We start from the raw sequence: 17,317 nt of genomic DNA on the forward strand, positions 1-17,317 counted from the left end.
ATGGAGCGGTGCATGCTGGGAGCCTTTTCCTTCCTGGGGACAGAGGAAGAGCTTTTTTGAATGTGTGGAAGCGAAAGTATTTTGGAGTCGTCAGTTTTTTTTTTTCTTGGTTAACTGTGAACTTCTGGATATAGGGAGAGCCTGCCTGCCTCAGTCTTTCAGGCCGTAAAGGTAATCGACGGTGCGCGTGCCCTTTTCTGCCCGAGAGCCAGAAGGAGTCAGCTGCGGACCCGAAGAGGAAGCCAAGCATAGGACTGTGTGGCCGCGGCCGGATCTTCGGGCCGGTAGGAACTAACGGTCCCAACCCTTATTCCCCCAGCCTAAACTTTAACCCACTCAGTGCCTGCGCTGGTTTTGGTTCCTGGACGTTGGCGCCGACTTTTGGGCACACTTGGCCTTGCGGCATTCGGCCCTTACGGCTTCTCTTACCACCTACCTACCCTGGCATCTGTCACCAGCCTCCTTACATCTCTCACCCACTTGTTCTGATCACACTGTTTGGGACTTCAGGCGTATCCCTCTGAGTCTAGCCGTGACCCAGCCCCGGGAAAAGAAGAAAGTCTAGGCATGACGTTGGTTCAGCTGGTGGTTTGGGAGAATTTCGTTCTAAAATCGAAGACTATTTTCACTTGTCTTAAGGGGAATAAGAAAATTAAGGACCATGTAGGGAGTTCTTATGAAACTAAATTTATTTAAATGATGGGAGTTTCCTTATTTTTCTTTTCCTGCTTGTTTTTAAATAATCCTTAGCTAGACAAAGGTTGTGGCAGTGATGGCTTTTTAAAAATTCTAACAAAATCACATATTGTCGGCATCCGGTATTTTATTAGTCCATAAAACCTTAAAAAGACTGCCAGTTTAGTACAGTTCATTTTATAGATTGAGCCTCAAAGAGATGAGATGTTTTACCTAAAATTTTGAAACCTGAAATTGTAACCCAGGTCTCTTGGCTCTGGAATTGGTGCTCTTTTCTACCATGGTCAACTTTGAGTTGAGAGGACAGCCTCTCAAAAGGTTTGCCTAACCATTTTCTGGCTGTGGTGACCTATCTGAGCCAGGGTTTCCTCCAGATAGAATGATGATAATGTACTTAAATTACTTTGATGTACCTAAAGCTTTTTAACTGTTAACTACTGAGTTATGTGTTTATTTACCCTCCCCATTGTTAACAACTTTAAGTTTCTGTATTTAGATACTTCAGTTGATAAGGTTTTTTGTTTTTTGTTTTTTGTTTTCCCTTAACTGAGTTATCTTACTTGGACAATTTTATAAACATTTTTTTTTCCTTTATCTCAGACCAGACATGTTTTTTGAAATACTTTAAATATTGGGGTGCCTGGGTGGCTCAGTCGGTTAAGTGTCTGACTTTGGCTCAGGTCATGATCTCACGGTTTGTGAGTTCGAGCCCCACATCAGGCTCTGTGCTGACAGCTCAGAACCTGGAGCCTGCTTTGGATTCTGTGTCTCCCCCTCTCTCTGCCCCTCCCCTACTCACGCTCTGTGTCTCCCCCTCTCTCTGCCCCTCCCCTACTCACGCTCTGTGTCTCTCTCTCTCTCAATAATAAATAAATGTTAAAAAAATTATTAAATACTTTAAATATTATGTATTTTAATTTGAATTATTACTGCCTTTGTTTTATTGAAACCATAAACTTGAAATATAGTAGTGAAATTTTGGTTCAGATTTGTAAATAAGTTTGTATATTTGAGGAACAATTAAGTTCACTGAAGATATCTTCATCTAAACAATCCAGTTTTAAGTGAATACTTGTTAAAAATGTGTTCCAAATCATTTTATAAAGTGCATTTCTTTTTCTTCAGTCTTATTTTCAAACTTAACATAGTATTACATTTTTTTTCTAGCTCCCTGATGTACTATGCTTTCTTGTGATATTTGTGGTGAAACAGTAACCTCAGAACCAGACATGAAGGCTCACCTTCTAATTGTTCACATGGAAAATGAAGTTATATGTCCATTTTGCAAGTTGTCAGGCATGAATTATGATGAAATGTGTTTTCATATTGAAACTGCTCATTTTGAGCAGAATGAACTCGAAAGAAGCTTTGCAAGGATCAATACAATACAGTATAGAACTTCAGATAACAGGAAGGACAACACTTTACAATGTAGAATGGAAGTTAATTCTAGTGTCCATTCAGCTGGTGCATCTAATCATCCAAAAATTTTGGCTCAAAGCCTGCCTAATGATGGTACTTTAAAACAGAAAGCCTTTTATTCAGAGAACTTAACTGAAGCTAGAAAGTTCCTCAAAAGTAAGGAAAAAGAGTGTGACCTGTCCAAAATAAAAGGATCAATTTATAAAACAATGTATAGTCCTCCAGAATGTCCCTTCTGTGGAAGAATAGAAGATTGTAGTCAAGATATGGAAAATCATGTGAAAACAAAACATGCTAATCTTTTAGACACTCCATCAGAAGGTAAGATGTTAATATTATGTAATAAGTAACAGTAGTCCTGGTTTAATATGTGGTATCCTAAAAGTTGGCTTGTAAATCAAATAATTGCCAATGTGTTTTGAAATTCAGTTTATATTTATAGTATTATTCATTTGCTATTATTGCAATATAAAAAATACAATTATGGAAAAGAATTTTGATTCAGATAATAAGTGTTTCAACCAAATTGAGAGTAGTTTTAAAACCTTTCTGAGGAGAAATACACTCAGTCATTTTCCAAGGGGCATTCTTTTACTTACTTCTAGCTCAGTGGCATCTGAACTGGCTTGGGCTCTGATTTCCTGTGGTTCTGAGTTTGACTCTTTTAGATCAGAGAATGCACTCTGTGATTTTAGCTCTTTTAAATGTGTTGAAGCTTCTTTTATCTCCCAAGATGCTGTATATGATCTATCTTGGTACATGTTCCATGGACACTTGGGAAAGAAAAGTATATTCTGCTTTTGTTTGGTTGAATGTTCTAAATTTGTCACTTAGATCATTTTGTTTGTATTCAGATCTTCCATATCCTTGCTGATTTCCTATCTAGTAGTTCTACTAGTTTTTGAAAGTGGGCTGTTGTGGTTCACAATTATAATTGTGTAGTTGTCTATTTTTTCTTTCAGCTCTATCAGGCTTTATTTCATGTATTTGGAGGCTCTGTTGCTGATGCATACAGTACATTGAGAATCCTCTCTTTTTCCTTACTGTTGAGTTTTAAGAATAATTTATTTTGGATACAAGTGCTTGATCAGATATGTGTTTCACAGGTATTTTTTCCCAGCCTGGAATTTATCTTCTCATTCTCTTAACAATGTCTTTCCCAGAGCAGAAATTTTCACTTTTAATGAAGTGCAACTTCCTTGATTTTTTCTTTCATGGATTGTGCTTTGGATGTTGTTTCTAAAAACTCATCACCAAACCTAAAGTCACCTTTCCTATCTTTTAGAAGTTTTATAGTTTTGAATTTTATACGCAAGTCTGTGTTTCATTTGAGTTAATATTTTAAAAGGAGTAAGGAGAGTATTTAGATTAATTTTTTTTTAATTAATAAGTGTTATTTTTTAAAACCATTTCAGGTTCACAACAAAATTAGGTAGAAAGTACAGAGAATACCCATATACACACTGTCCCCGTATACTTACATCCTGTTTCACTATCAATATCTGTATCAGGTGATACATGTGTTATAATCAGTGAACTTACAATGACCCATCATTATCACCCAAAGTCGACAGTGTCCATTAAGTCGACAGTTTCCATTCCAGACCTTAATGGAAGGTCTATATAATTCACTCTTGGTGTTATATATTCTACAAGTTTTGACAAATGTGTAATAACAAATACCATTTTAGTTATCATGCAGAGTAGTTTCACTTCCCTAAAAATCTTCTGTGCTTCACCTACTCATTCCTCCCCTACTCCCAACCTACTCCTGGCAATCACTGATCTTTTTAGTATCTCCGTATTTTTGCCTTTTTCAGAATGTCATTGGAATCATACAGTATATAGCTTTTTTAGGTTGGTTTCTTTTACTTAGTAATGTGCATTTCGGTTTTCTCTACATCTTTTCATGGCTTGACAGCTCTTTTTTTTTTTTTTTTTTTTAAGGGATGAATAATATTGCATTGTCTGAATGTACCAGAGTATATTTATCCATTCACCTACCAAGGAACATCGTGGTTGTTTCCAAGTTTTGGCAGTTAGAAATAAAGCTGCTATAAACATCCCAGTGCAGGTTTTTGTATGGACAGAAATTTTCAATTCCTTTGTGTAAATACTAAGGAATGTGATTACTAGATTGTATAATTATAGTGTGTTTAATTTTAACAAGACACTGCCAAACTCTTAAAGAGTGGCAACACCATTTTGCATTGCCACCAGCTGTGAATGAGAGTTCCTGTTGCTCCACATCCTCATCAGCATTTGGTATTGTCAGTATTCCAGATTGTGGCCATTCTGATATTTGTGTTGTGGTATCTCAATTTAATTTTAAGTGCTGCTCATTGATATAACATGGGTATCTTTTCAAATGCTTAATTACCATCTGTATATCTTCTTTGGTGAAGTATCTGTGAAGGTCTTTGGCCCACATTTTAATCTTGTATTTTGTTTTCTTATTGCTGATTTTTAAGAGTTCTTTGTATATTTTGGATAACAGATCTTTATTCCATGTATCTTTTGCAAATATTTTCTCCCATTCTGTGGCTTCACTTCCTATCCTCTTTGACATTGTTTTTTGCACAGTAGAAATTTTTTTTTAATGAAGTCTACCTTATCAATTATGTTATACCTTGATTTTGCCTTTGGTGTGGTTATTGCCATACCCTAAGTCATTTAAGTTTTCTCCTGTTATCTTCTAGGGATGTCATGGTTTTGCATTTTATGTTTAGGTCTATGATCCATTTTCAAGTTAATTTTTTCAAAGGATGTAAGGTCTGACTTTAGATTCATTTTCTTTGCATTTTGATGTCCTCGTGTTGCAGCACCATTTGCTGAAAAGATTTTCTTTGCTCCATAGTTTTGCCTTTGCTTCTTTGTCAAAGATTAGTTGACTGGGCTATTAGTCTATTTCCGGGCTCTCTGCTCTGTTCCATTGATCTATTTGTTCTTTTTTCAGTACCACAGTATCTTGATATTATAACTTTATAGTAAGTCTTAAAGTCAGGTAGTGCCAGCCCTTTGACTTTGTTCTTTTTCAATATTGTTTGTATTGGTTATTCTGAATCTTTTGCCTCTTCATATACATTTTAGAATCAGTTTTTTGATATCCATAAAATAACTTGCTGGGATTTTTATTGGAATTGCATAGAATCTATAGATCAAGTTGGGAAAAATAGACATTATGGCAATATTGAGTCTTCCTATTTTGAAGAAGAAATATCTCTCACCTTAGTTGTTCTTTGATTTCTTTCATCAGAATTTTGTATTTTTTCTCATGTATACCCTGTGTATTTCATTAGGTTTTTACCTAAGGGTTTCTTTTTTTTTTTTTTTTAATTTGCCTGATCGTGTCTTGGTCCGTTTCATCTAGTTTACAAATTTATGTCATAGTTCATATTATAACTTTATTCTCTTTTAAATATACATGGGACATGTAGTGATGCCCCCTTTTTATTTCAGAGTTAACAATTTGTGTTCTCTTTTTTCTTAGCTTGACTAGAGGCCTTTTGGTTTCATTGGTTTTCTCTGTTGATTTTCTGTTTTCTCTTTCATTGATTTCTGCTCTAATTTTTTTTCTTCATTATTTCTTCTGCTTATCTTGGGTTTGATTTGTTCTTTTATAGTTTTCTGAGGTGGAAACTTAGATGCTTTATCTTCTTTTCTGATACATGTGTTCATTGTTCTAAGTTTCCTTCTACGCATTGCTTTTGCTGCATTGCACACATTTTAAGTTGTACTTTCACTTTCATTTATTTTTTTTAAAGGCTACATTTTTTTTTTAGGTTTATTTATTTACTTTGAGAGAGGGAGGGAGGGAGGGAGAGAGAGAGAGAGAGAGAGAGAGAGAGAAAACGAACAAGTGGGGAGGGGCAGAGAGCCAGGGAGAGAGAGAATCCCAAGCAGGCTTTGCACGGTCAGCAGAGCCCAATGTGGGGCTTGAACGCACAAACCGCGAAATCATGATCTGAGCTGAAGTTGGACACTTAACCAACTGAGCCACCCATGCACCCTTTAAATTTCATTTAGTTCAAAATTTTAAAATTTCCCTTGGGATTTCTTTGATACATTATTTAGGTGTGTGTTTAATTTCCAAGTATTTGGGGATTTTTCAGCTCTTTCTGTTAGTTACTTTTTGTTTATTTCCATTTTAGTCTGAGAGAAGATACTGTATCATTTTAATTCTTTAAATTTCTTAAGATGTAATGGCCTAGATTATGTTTTGTGGCCTAGAATGTGGTCTTAGTGAATGTTTTATTTATTAAAAAAATTTTTTTAAATGTTTTTATTTATTTTTGAGACAGAGAGAGACAGAGCATGAGCAGGGGAGGGACAGAGAGAGAGGGAGACACAGAATCTGAAGCAGGCTCCAGGCTCTGAGCAGTCAGCATAGAGCCTGACGCGGGGCTCAAACTCACAGACTGTGAGATCATGACCTGAGCTGAAGTTGGATGCCCAACTGACTGAGCCACCCAGGCACCTTCTTAGTGAATGTTTTATACAAGCTTGAGCAGAAAGTATATTCTGCTGTTGTTGGATGGACTTGTGTAGAGGTGTCGATTATATCCCGTTGCTTGATGGTACAGTTGAGTTCAATTACTGTACATCCTTATTTCCTCCCGCTGGATATGTCTACTTCTAAAAGAGGAGTGTTAAAAATTTTCTAATGTATAATAGCGAATCCATCTGTTTCTTCTTGCAGTTCTGTTAATTTTTGCCCCATGTAGTTTTTTTAATGTTTATCTTTGAGAGAGAAAGAGAGACGGAGTGCCAGTGGAGGAGGGGCAGAGAGAGAAGGAGACACAGAATCCAACGCAGGCCCCAGGTCTGAGCTGTCAGCACAGAGCCCGATGCGGGCCTTGAACTCACAAACCATGAGATCATGGCCTGAGCTGAAGTCTGACGCTTAACCACCTGAGACACTTAGGTGCCCCTTGCCTCATGTATTTTGACACTCTGTTGTTAGGCACATACACATTAAGGATTATTATGTCTGCTTGGAGTATTGAACCCTCTGTCATTATGTAGTACCCCCCCTTATCCTGGATAATATTCCTTGTTCTGAAATCTGCCCTCTCTGAAATCAGTAGAGCTACTCCTGGTACTTTGTTTGCATTTGTTTTTGATTAGTGTTAGCATGCTGCATCTTTCTCCTTTCTTTCACTTTTAATCTGTAAGTGTATTTATATTTAAAGTGAATTTCGTATAGGCAAAATACAGGTAGATTTTGTACTTTATTCCACCCTGACAGTCTGTCTTTTGATGGGTATGTTTAGACCAGTGATGTTTAAAGTTATTATTCCTACAGTGGAACTAATATATCTACCATATTTTTTACTGTATTCTATTTTTGCCCTTGTTCTTTGCTTCTTTTGTTTTCTACTTTTTTTCTGTCTTTTGTGGTTTAATTGAGCATTTCATATGATTTCATTTTATCTCTGTTGGGAAAGACAGTTCATGCATGCAGTCTTTCTACCCCTACTTGGCCACATAAGAATGAACCTTGGGCCCAGAATACGTCCTTATCAAGAGGTAAGAGTCCTCACAGCCTGTGTTTGGAAATATCTTTCCCTGTTTCAGGCAACAAGTATACTCCTTTGTTTTGCTTAAGCATGTGTGTCATATGGCATCTGCTAGATCTATCCTGTCTCCTTCATTCTACTAGATCTGTCCTCTGTCCTTCATTCTGTGACATAAGAGCAGTGTGTAGAGACCAGTCGCCCTGTGATGGCTGCTGGAAGAGACCCATGGGCCATTGCAGACTAATGTCTAATACTGAAGGTGATCTTATTCTTTCTCTTCTCTGTGTGTTTCTCTATGTTTACTATGAGTTAAATGTTCTCTCCAGTGCTTGACTGCATGTTTTCCTTGGTGATTTTGGTCTCAAGATGCAGTGTTTGGACTTCTACTCCTGGTAACAGGCAAGAGATGTCACTTGCTCAATTAATGCTCTCCTTTCTTAGCATATCAGTTATCCTTGTTTTTACTTTTTTTAGTGCTTGGCCTAGAGTTTGCAGTTTTATTAAGAACTAATCTAAGTCTAATTTTAAGTAACACTGTATCACTGTATGAGTACAAGGACCTTATATTAATAAAATATTCCTAATTCCTTCCCTTGTCCTTTGTGTCATCATTGTCATTTATTTCACATAAATGTAAGTACACATATGTATACATACATATATATATATATACACACACACACACAAATAATTGAATGCATTGTTGCTATTTTTATTTTGAATAAACTTAAGTCTTACATCTTACATCAGTTAATGAGAAAAATCAAAGTTTTTATTATACCTTCACCTATGTCTTTTCTGATGCTCTTCCTTTATGGAGATCCATGTTTCTGACTAATATCATTTTCCTTCTCTCTGAAGAAGTTCTTTTAACATTTTTTGCAAGGCAGGTCTACTGGCAATAATTTCTCTCAATTTTTATTTGTCTGAGAAATTCTTTATTTTTCCTTCACTTTTGACAGATTATTTTGAAGGATATAGAATTTTAGGTTGGTAGAGTTTTGTTTTGTTTTTTCTGGAAAATTTAAATATTTCACTCCTGTCTTTTATTAGTTGAATGCCTTCTGAGAAGTCATATGTAACTTTCATATTTGTTTCTCTATAAGTAGGGTGTTTTTTTCCTCTGGCTTCTTCCGAGACTTTTTATCTTTGACTTTCGGAAGTTTGAATATGATATGCCTAGATGTAGTTGTTTTGGCATTTACTATGCTTGGTGTTTTTTGAGCTTCCAAGATCTATAGTTTGATGTCTGACATTAATTTGGGGATGTTCTCAGTCATCATTGCTTTAAATAATACTTTTGTTCCTTTCTTTCTCTCCTGGTGTTCCTATTTTGTGTATGTTACACCTTTTGCAGTTCTCCCACAGTTTTTGGATATGCGGGATATTGAGGGGTTTTTTTGTTTTTTAGGGTTTTTTTTTTTTTTATCTTTTTCTCTTTACGTTTTGGGAAATTTTATGTTTCTCATTTCATTTTGGGAAGTATCTCTTGTCATATCCTCACACACAGAGATTCTTTCCTCAGCCGTATTCAGCCTACTAATGAGCCCAAGTGTTTGGTCTTTAGCATTTCTTTCTTTTTTTTTCATGTCACTTCTATTAACTTTTGAAGATTTATAGCACTTAAATCATGTTTGCTTATGTGTATGAAGGTTAAAAAAATTTTTTCCCCAGAAAATTCAAGAGCAACCAATTCATCATCAAGTAAAGTAAAAACTGGGTTTCTTTCTAAATTAGTCCAAAGTAGCATTTAGGAACTTAGTTGTAGGTTGCAATGTTGGCACCATGGCAAAACCAAGTGTAGGGTTGGATCTGGGTTTGTTTTGGTTTTCTTTTCAGTATCTGATGCTCCTGGATTAAGTTCTGAAAATGGTCCAATTTTAAGGCAGGGATCTGCTTGGATTCCAGCAGGGGTATGCTTGGGTTGAATGCTGCAGGGTGAGGCACATTTTGTGGGACTCATGTCAACTACCTATTAGTTATCATGGTAAAAAAATTCATCATGTCCTCCTTTGTGTTCTGTGGAACTCAGCTCAGTATTGCAAGATTCTTCCAATTCCACCAAATCCGTTCACAGACTGGGATCTTTCTTATCACAATTTCCAGTGTAGCTCCAAATTTTTTATAGTTGTGAGCAAACCATTCCAGCAGGGACATGTTCTTAATCAGCTCATATACCTGTCCTGTCAGTGAAATGAGATTTATCATCTTATTCTGCAGTTAGAGAATTTTCTCCTCTTCTGTGCCTTGACAATAAGGAATATTTCTCATTATATCCAGATTTTCATAAACTGTTAGAATCTTTACAGCTCCCACTTCCAAAACCTTTAATGTATCTTCGGCTCCAAAACAGTACTTGTCTGTTCTTGGCTGATTTCACCCAAGTATTGAATTAATTTCTCTTTTTGAATGAATTTCATTGGAAAGAACATCAGTAGATAACTCAATAGCTTGTTTTTCATTTTCACCACCATGGGGTGTATCAACTAATTTTAAATCTTTTGATTGCAGCCTCTGACCAGACATATCAGATTGACTTAGTTCAGTTTTAAAGTCAGCTGATCCAGCTAAAATGAGACGAGTCACATTTACTTTGTGAAAATAAACAGCTTCATAGCAGTCTCAGCTACTTTCTAAATACTATTATTCCACTTCCAGACCAGGCCGTACATGCATGGTTGCTTAGCTCAGTCCTTTCACTATGGGTTCCTCTTTCATGACTGACATAAGGTCTTGGCCTTGGGGAGGTACTGCCTCTGTCCTGGGCAAGCTGCACCTCTCTGCTTGCAGTACTGCTTGATAAATGCAGCTCTTTGATCTTCTGCTCCCAAACAGGCTATGATCCCAATTCCAAGCTTTCTGCTGAATGCTCTATGCTTAATTTCACATCTCACCACTTAGTTTGGGGGGAGGGTACTGAGAATTTAGTTCCTAAAATGGCCCCTACTTACCATTTTGATTTTCCTTTATACTTTACTTTTCTTGCTTTGACTATAGACCTGAATGTTTATTATTAACTTTTTCTTTTATTATCATGGTAAGAGAGATTTGTGCTTTTGTTCAGTCTTCCATTTTGACCCTAGAAGTAGAAAATAGCCTTAAATCCAACTACAGAGATCTTTGATTTATTTAATAAGGTTAGTGGGCAGTGGACATTCTTTGACTTAGGGTGAAAAATCTAAAAGTTTTAAAAATAAAACCAACTGAACTATATCTCTAAAACAGACCATGATCAACCACTGTATGACTGTCCTATGTGTGGGCTCATCTGTACAAATTACCATATTCTCCAGGAACATGTTGACTTACATTTGGAAGAAAGCAGCTTTGGACAAGGTATGTTGATATATTTCAAAATAAGAATCTCATGGTTTAATTTCTACTTCCTACGATACATCTAATTTTTGGAGTAGTGATATAGAGAAAAAAAGTAACGTAGCTTCAACTTTTTAGAAGTTGTTTCACAGAAAAGTTGTATGGGATGAATTGTTGTAACCAACAACTAAACTCGTGGTGTGTACCCCAGAGTTTTGCCCCAGAACACCAATATTGAGAAAACAGTGATATATGGTATAATTTAAAAAATCTGTTTGATGAAGTTGAGGCTTCATGAAAGGCTTAATGAACTAGGAAGCTGTCAAATGGCACATAAAATTTAAAAAGTATATATGAACTATATAACTTAAATGTTTTTCAGGTTCATTTCCAATTTGCCTAGTTTCTTATATTATAGCTTATTAGTTTTGTTAGTGACTACAATTTTTTTCTCTGCCTCCTATCTTTTTAAATAGTGGCATTGATTAAGTAATCATTGTGGTACATTACAAGTGGAAAGATTCTATATGAGTTTCAGAGTTCCACTGAAATAAGACCCTAAGAACAACCAATTGTATTCTATTGGGTTTTAGTTTCTTAAGTTACATTGTTATCTCCTGTTAATTCAGGGGTCTTTAGTGTCCATTATTATTGTTCCTAATACCAGTCAGTGAGTTTCATGGACAACATTTCCTTGCTCACTCAGCCTAATCCCCAAATGAAAATTATTGGAACAAAGATGGAACAGTCCTCCCATTCTGGTAGTTCTCTCCTAACTACAGTGGGAAGATAACTCTCTGAAGCTGAATGTCCACTAATTCTTATTTTGTTTATGATAGACTTTGTACGGGTACATAAATTATTCTGTAAGCCTATAGTGGATAATGAAAAGTATGGCCTGAGTGAATCACTGTAGATAGCATCAAAATACTCTAAAAATCAGCTGGAAACTGCTTATCTCTAGCAGTGAAAGTGGGGACCAAATAACTAAATAGGAAGATGTGATAGAGGCTGAGAGATTTGGAAGGAAAGAAAGAATATTCAAATACATATTAAACTATCAAATTGGAGGTCAGGGAAACAAGATGCTGGCCAGAAGCTACTGACTAATGGATCTGTGGGATATTGGCTAGAGAGGAAACAGGGCAAAATGTTACAAAGTTGTACTATTTGTTTGAGATCAGACTGTAATTAAGCGGCACTTTGCAAACATATTTTTATGCTCTTTATTATTTCCTTTTCTCCCCTCAGTTTATTTTAAATGCCAACCTGCCTTATTTGTGTTAGTAAAGAACACCAATGAAGAGTATTACTTAATATCTCCAAGTTCTGGTTTCCTTAGTAGAGAATACCTAACTTCCTAAGTTTGTTATGAGGATCAAATGAGGTAATTAATGAAAAATGCTTGTCACAGCCTAACTACTCAGTGAATAGTAGGGATTTAAATGGAGGTTCTACACTTATGGAAGCTGTTCACGTTCTGCCAGAAATAGTGTTTCCATGACATCACAGTCATGAATAAATATCAAAATAATAGCATGTACTCCCATTTAAAAATATGAATTAACATACAATAAGTAAGATTTATATTCAGAAGTTATTTTATTCTAAACATTAAAAATATCTAATAGGCATAGATAGAGTCCAGTGTTCTAGAGATCTAGAATTGGCTCATCAGCTTCAACAAGAAGAAGACAGAAAAAGGAGATCTGAAGAATCACAACAAGAAATGGGAGAATTTCAGAAGCTGCAGGTACAAAGATTAAATAACAATGTAATATTTTGCTTTGGTGGAGTTCTTTTCAAACAGTCTGTCAAGACTGCAGCCTATTATTTTTGTCCGTGTTGATATACAAAATATTTTTTGTAAATATTTATTTATTTTGAGAGAGCAAGAGAGCACAAGCAGGGGAGGGGCAGAGAGAAGGGGAGAGAGAATCCCAAGTAGGCTTTGCACTGGCAGCACAGAGCTAGACACGGGGCTTGATCCCACAAAGAGTGAGATCATGACCTGAGCTGAAATCAAGAGTCGGATGCTTAACTGACTAAGCCACCCAGGCGCCCCCCAAAGTTTTTTTTTTTTTTTACATATACATTTTATAATTCATAACAGCCACCATTTGTTAAATACTTACTCTGGTCATGTATTGAGATAAGCACTTCATATATAGTATCTCAAAATCTTTACAACTCCATAAGTGACAGATGAAGAAATGGAGACAAAGAGTGCTTACATAGCTTAACTTGTTCAGGTTCAGGCTGTATTAAATGGTTAAAGCCTGGATTCAAACTCATGTAAATTGATAGGGCAAATTAGGAAACTGAGACTCAGAATTTAACTGTTTGTACAGATTCTTCAACATTACTCTTTCTGAAGCTCAATGCTAATCAATTTACTCTCCCATCTGAGTGTTACTCTTAACGATTGCAATTCAGGCACTCAAAAAGAGCAATTTTTAATGGAAAATGCGTTTTTGATGATATTTGAGGCTTTATCTTAGGTCGATGGTGGTATCTGCTGAACTAAACTGGCAACAGCTATATATATATGTGTTTTTTATTTATTTTTTTTTTTTTAAGTAGTCTTCATGCTCAGAGCGGGGCTTGAACTCAACCTGAGATCAAGAGTTTTATGCTCTGCTGAGCCAGCCAGGTGCCCTGAATGCGTTTACATTTTTAATAGATGTTTCTACTTTTTTCAATCCTAATTGCTGTGGACTATGGTGTTATCTGTGCTAATAATGCTCAGAGTTTCTAAATGTTCTTTTTCCATGTGCTGATAGGATTATGTATAAAGAAAAAGCATTTATGATTGAATAGGTTTGAAAGTATTCAGTTAAGCAGGTTGGTATACTTCAAGATTTCTCAGAACCTTTAATATTCTAATGTGCATTGTACATAATCATAATTTTCTCAGATTCACTTGACTTCTGAGTTTGTCTTCTCAGATACCTCACATAGGACTGTGCAATTCTCGCTTTGGAATATCTGATTTAGGCTGTTTTTCTCCTTGGTGATTCATTTATTTGCAAAACATTTTCCCACTAGGATTCAGAGGAGGAAAATAAGTTGGCGTTTCCTAAGGTTTTTTTTACCTTACATAATTTTCAACATTATCAATACACAAGGTTTCCAGTATTTAAGGGAGTTTGTTATGTAACTTTGCAAGTTGTTTAGATTTCAAAACTTTTTCCATACAGGCTGTGTTATACATTTGAGATTCTCTATCCAGTATGCAAAAAAAAACCCCAATTAATTTACTATGTAGAATTATTGCCTGAATGAAGTATGGATTAAGTAAGCCTTCATAAACTAGCCTCAGAATCAAATAACAAATACTGACAAATTTTCTTCAATAAATCAGTGCTATATTCAGAACTCATCTGCCTTTTTCAGTATGTTTAGTAGGAAGACAGGATTCACTACTTTCCCTACTACAAGGAAAGCAAATCTCTCGCTATGGTGGAGAAAGGCTGTCATTAACTCAGGGGTGTGTGTGTGTGTGTGTGTATTTATCTTTAATAAAAATCTTTAAGTTGATTTGTATAAAAGTCTATAAACCAGAATGTTTCAAAATGCATTTCCAAATAAAATTGTAGTACGTTTCCATCCTCACTGAGGTAAAGAGGCATAAAAATTAAGTGATTCATTTTTATGTTTGATAGAGACAATATGGTTTAGATAATTCTGGAGGATACAAACAACAGCAACTACGTAATATGGAGATAGAAGTCAATAGGGGAAGAATGCATCCATCTGAATTTCATAGAAGAAAAGCTGATATGATGGAATCACTAGCTATTGGTATTGATGATGGAAAAACAAAAACTTCTGGTGAGTTCTTAAACATCCAAACCATTATTTTAATATTTCATATGTCAACGAAGTAATAATAAGAATTATTTGAATTTTGCTTAATTTTTGTAAGCCATAGTTTATCTACTTCTAGGTGAGACTGTTCAAATAATTATTGTAAAATAAACCATTTTTAAAATTTCTGTACTTCCATTTTTATGATGAATTAATCACTTAAAAATATCTCCTTATCAATATAAGTATCCATTCCATGCTGTAACATTTAATGATCAATTATATAGCATTTTAATTGTTCTTTTTCTTGATTCTAAGTCTTATCTTTTAAAGTTCCTTGGAAATGGTTTACATATATTTCTATTTTTCGTATGCTAGGCACAACTACAACACTTGGTTCATTTAATTGTTTTGATTTATTGACTCTCATCTTGTTAAGGACAAAACCCATTTTCCCATAGGATACCCTCAATTCAAATGAAAAGAATCCAGTGATTGCCTTTTTCGTGCCACATACTGTAGGAGAAAGTATCAGCTACCCAATTAAGACCTTCCTGCCCATAAACTTCACAGAATCTGTAGAGTAAATACAGTATACACAAAAAACTGTAGTGTTCTGCCGTGACAGAATATACCTAATGCGTAGGAGGCACAGCAAATAAATGTGGTGAGGGTTCAGAGAAAGAGGACCTTTGTGTTTGGGTTTTGGAATCAGGAAAAGGGTCTATAAAGACATGAGTATTTGATCTTTGGAGTGTCTGTAGGGTTTCAAAATACCCTGTAGGGTATTTTGGTATTACAGGATTGCATGGAGGGAAGGGACAGAGTCTGATATACCCTGTCCTAACATCTTATTTATCCATATTGTAGCACTTACTATAACAGTCTGAGTCCACGAGATTTCAAAGAACATTATTATATATATCTTTTGTAATTTTAGCACTTAGCATAGTGCTAGGTATATAAAAAGTACTTATCAGATATTATAATTGAATGGAAATTCCATGGGCAAAACGTTTAATGTGTTCGGTTAGGCCACAGCCAAAATTATGTCAAGAAGAATGGTTTGAAAAAAGGTAAGTCAGAAGATAGCTTACTGTGGGGCTTCATATACCATGGATTATAACCATTCTATAGATAATAGCAAGTTATTGAAGTTTTTAAATTGGGAGCAAATTGATTAGGACTGAGCTTCAGAGAGAGTAATGTCTAGCAGTATGTATAATAATAGATAATAATATCATTCATTCAATAGTACACTTTTATGTGCTCGGCCTGGTAGGTGCAGAAATGAAAGGTGCGAACAATTCAATTCAATGTAATTAGTAGTGTGCTAGTGTTAGGAAACTTGTATCATAGTAATAAGAAAGACATGAACTAAGGTTGTAACAGTAAAACATAAAATGGAATTGACAGGATTTAGAAGGGACCCCTGAGGGAGAGACTGATAACTAGAAATATATGAGACAGCCATAGAAAATGTTAGCTTACGCTTCTAAATCTTCTAAATCTCTTTTCTATTTTAGGAATTATTGAAGCACTTTATAGATACTATCAGAATGCTGCCACAGAGGTGAGGCGTGTGTGGCTTTCTACAGAGGTGGATCACTTTCATTCATCTTTTGGTGACAAAGGTTGGGGTTGTGGTTACAGAAATTTCCAAATGCTACTTTCATCATTACTGCGAAATGATGCTTATGATGATTGCTTGAAAGGTATGTGAAATACAAGACTCTGAACCTGTCAGCTGATACGATAACATACAGTTGACCCTTGAAAAACACGAGTTTGAACTGCATAGGTGCACTTACACAGAATTGTTTACAGTGCAGTATTGTAAATGTATTTTCCTTATGCTTTTCTTTTTTTTTTCCTTACGATTTTCTTTTCTCTAGTTTACTTTATTGTAAGAATACTGTATATAATATGTATAACATATAAAATATGTGTTAATTGACTGTTAGGTTTATGTTTCTTCATAAGGCTTCCAGTCAGCAATAAGTTATTCGTAGTGAAGTTTTTGACCAGCAAAAACTTTCATGCGGATTTTTGACTGTGCAGGGGGTCAGTGCCCCAGCCCCTGCATTGTTCAAGGATCAACTATACATACAATATGGAATGAGTTAATAAATAGTATTCACAATTCATAGCTTTAATGAGGAAGCATTTTAGCGGATATTTACATTAAAAGCCTGAATTCCTGTTGGAGAAAGAGAAAATGTTGTAATAAAAATGTCAAGAATGATGGTCTTTAAAAAGTGTGTTGTAGGTCCTGTGGAGTATATGGCATACAGCTAAATGGTATGATTCAGTGCTTCAGTAACTGTCATGTAACATGTTTGCTTGTATAATTTTAGGTATGTCAATTCCTTGCATTCCAAAAATCCAGTCTATGATTGAAGATGCATGGAAGGAAGGTTTTGATCCTCAGGGTGCCTCTCAACTTAATAACAGGTTACAGGGAACAAAGGCCTGGATCGGAGCATGTGAAGTGTATACACTTCTGACCTCCCTAAGGGTAAAGTATGTACCTAAAAGTCCAAGTTAAGGTTATT

General features: G+C 35.5%; 2 protein-coding genes and 1 pseudogene across 5 annotated transcripts in view; 1 reads left to right on the forward strand and 2 right to left on the reverse strand.

Moving 5' to 3' along the window:
* Positions 1-17,317, forward strand: part of ZUP1 (zinc finger containing ubiquitin peptidase 1) — a 26,315-nt gene continuing 8,998 nt past the window's right edge. Inside the window, exons 1-8 of one of the 4 annotated variants that reach the window (XM_027057034.2) lie at positions 1-284; positions 1,864-2,439; positions 7,570-7,647; positions 10,863-10,973; positions 12,584-12,705; positions 14,618-14,786; positions 16,289-16,477; positions 17,120-17,285. In XM_027057034.2, coding sequence (XP_026912835.1) covers positions 1,878-2,439; positions 7,570-7,647; positions 10,863-10,973; positions 12,584-12,705; positions 14,618-14,786; positions 16,289-16,477; positions 17,120-17,285 — 1,397 coding nt within the window. In that variant the 5' untranslated portion in view covers positions 1-284; positions 1,864-1,877. The remainder of the gene's footprint in view (positions 285-1,863; positions 2,440-7,569; positions 7,648-10,862; positions 10,974-12,583; positions 12,706-14,617; positions 14,787-16,288; positions 16,478-17,119; positions 17,286-17,317) is intronic. The other 3 variants (XM_015064685.3, XM_053222345.1, XM_027057037.2) reach the window with 3 other exon arrangements.
* On the reverse strand, positions 9,613-10,313 carry LOC106968337 (eukaryotic peptide chain release factor subunit 1-like; annotated as a pseudogene).
* The window catches only part of RSPH4A (radial spoke head component 4A), a 33,678-nt gene continuing 26,592 nt past the window's right edge, over positions 10,232-17,317 (reverse strand). Inside the window, exon 7 of the mRNA XM_015064682.3 lies at positions 10,232-10,716. The gene's annotated coding sequence lies outside the window, so the exon portion shown is untranslated. The remainder of the gene's footprint in view (positions 10,717-17,317) is intronic.

The sequence above is a fragment of the Acinonyx jubatus genome, chromosome B2 (assembly GCF_027475565.1).
Source record: "Acinonyx jubatus isolate Ajub_Pintada_27869175 chromosome B2, VMU_Ajub_asm_v1.0, whole genome shotgun sequence".
NCBI classification, from domain to species: domain Eukaryota; kingdom Metazoa; phylum Chordata; class Mammalia; order Carnivora; family Felidae; genus Acinonyx; species Acinonyx jubatus.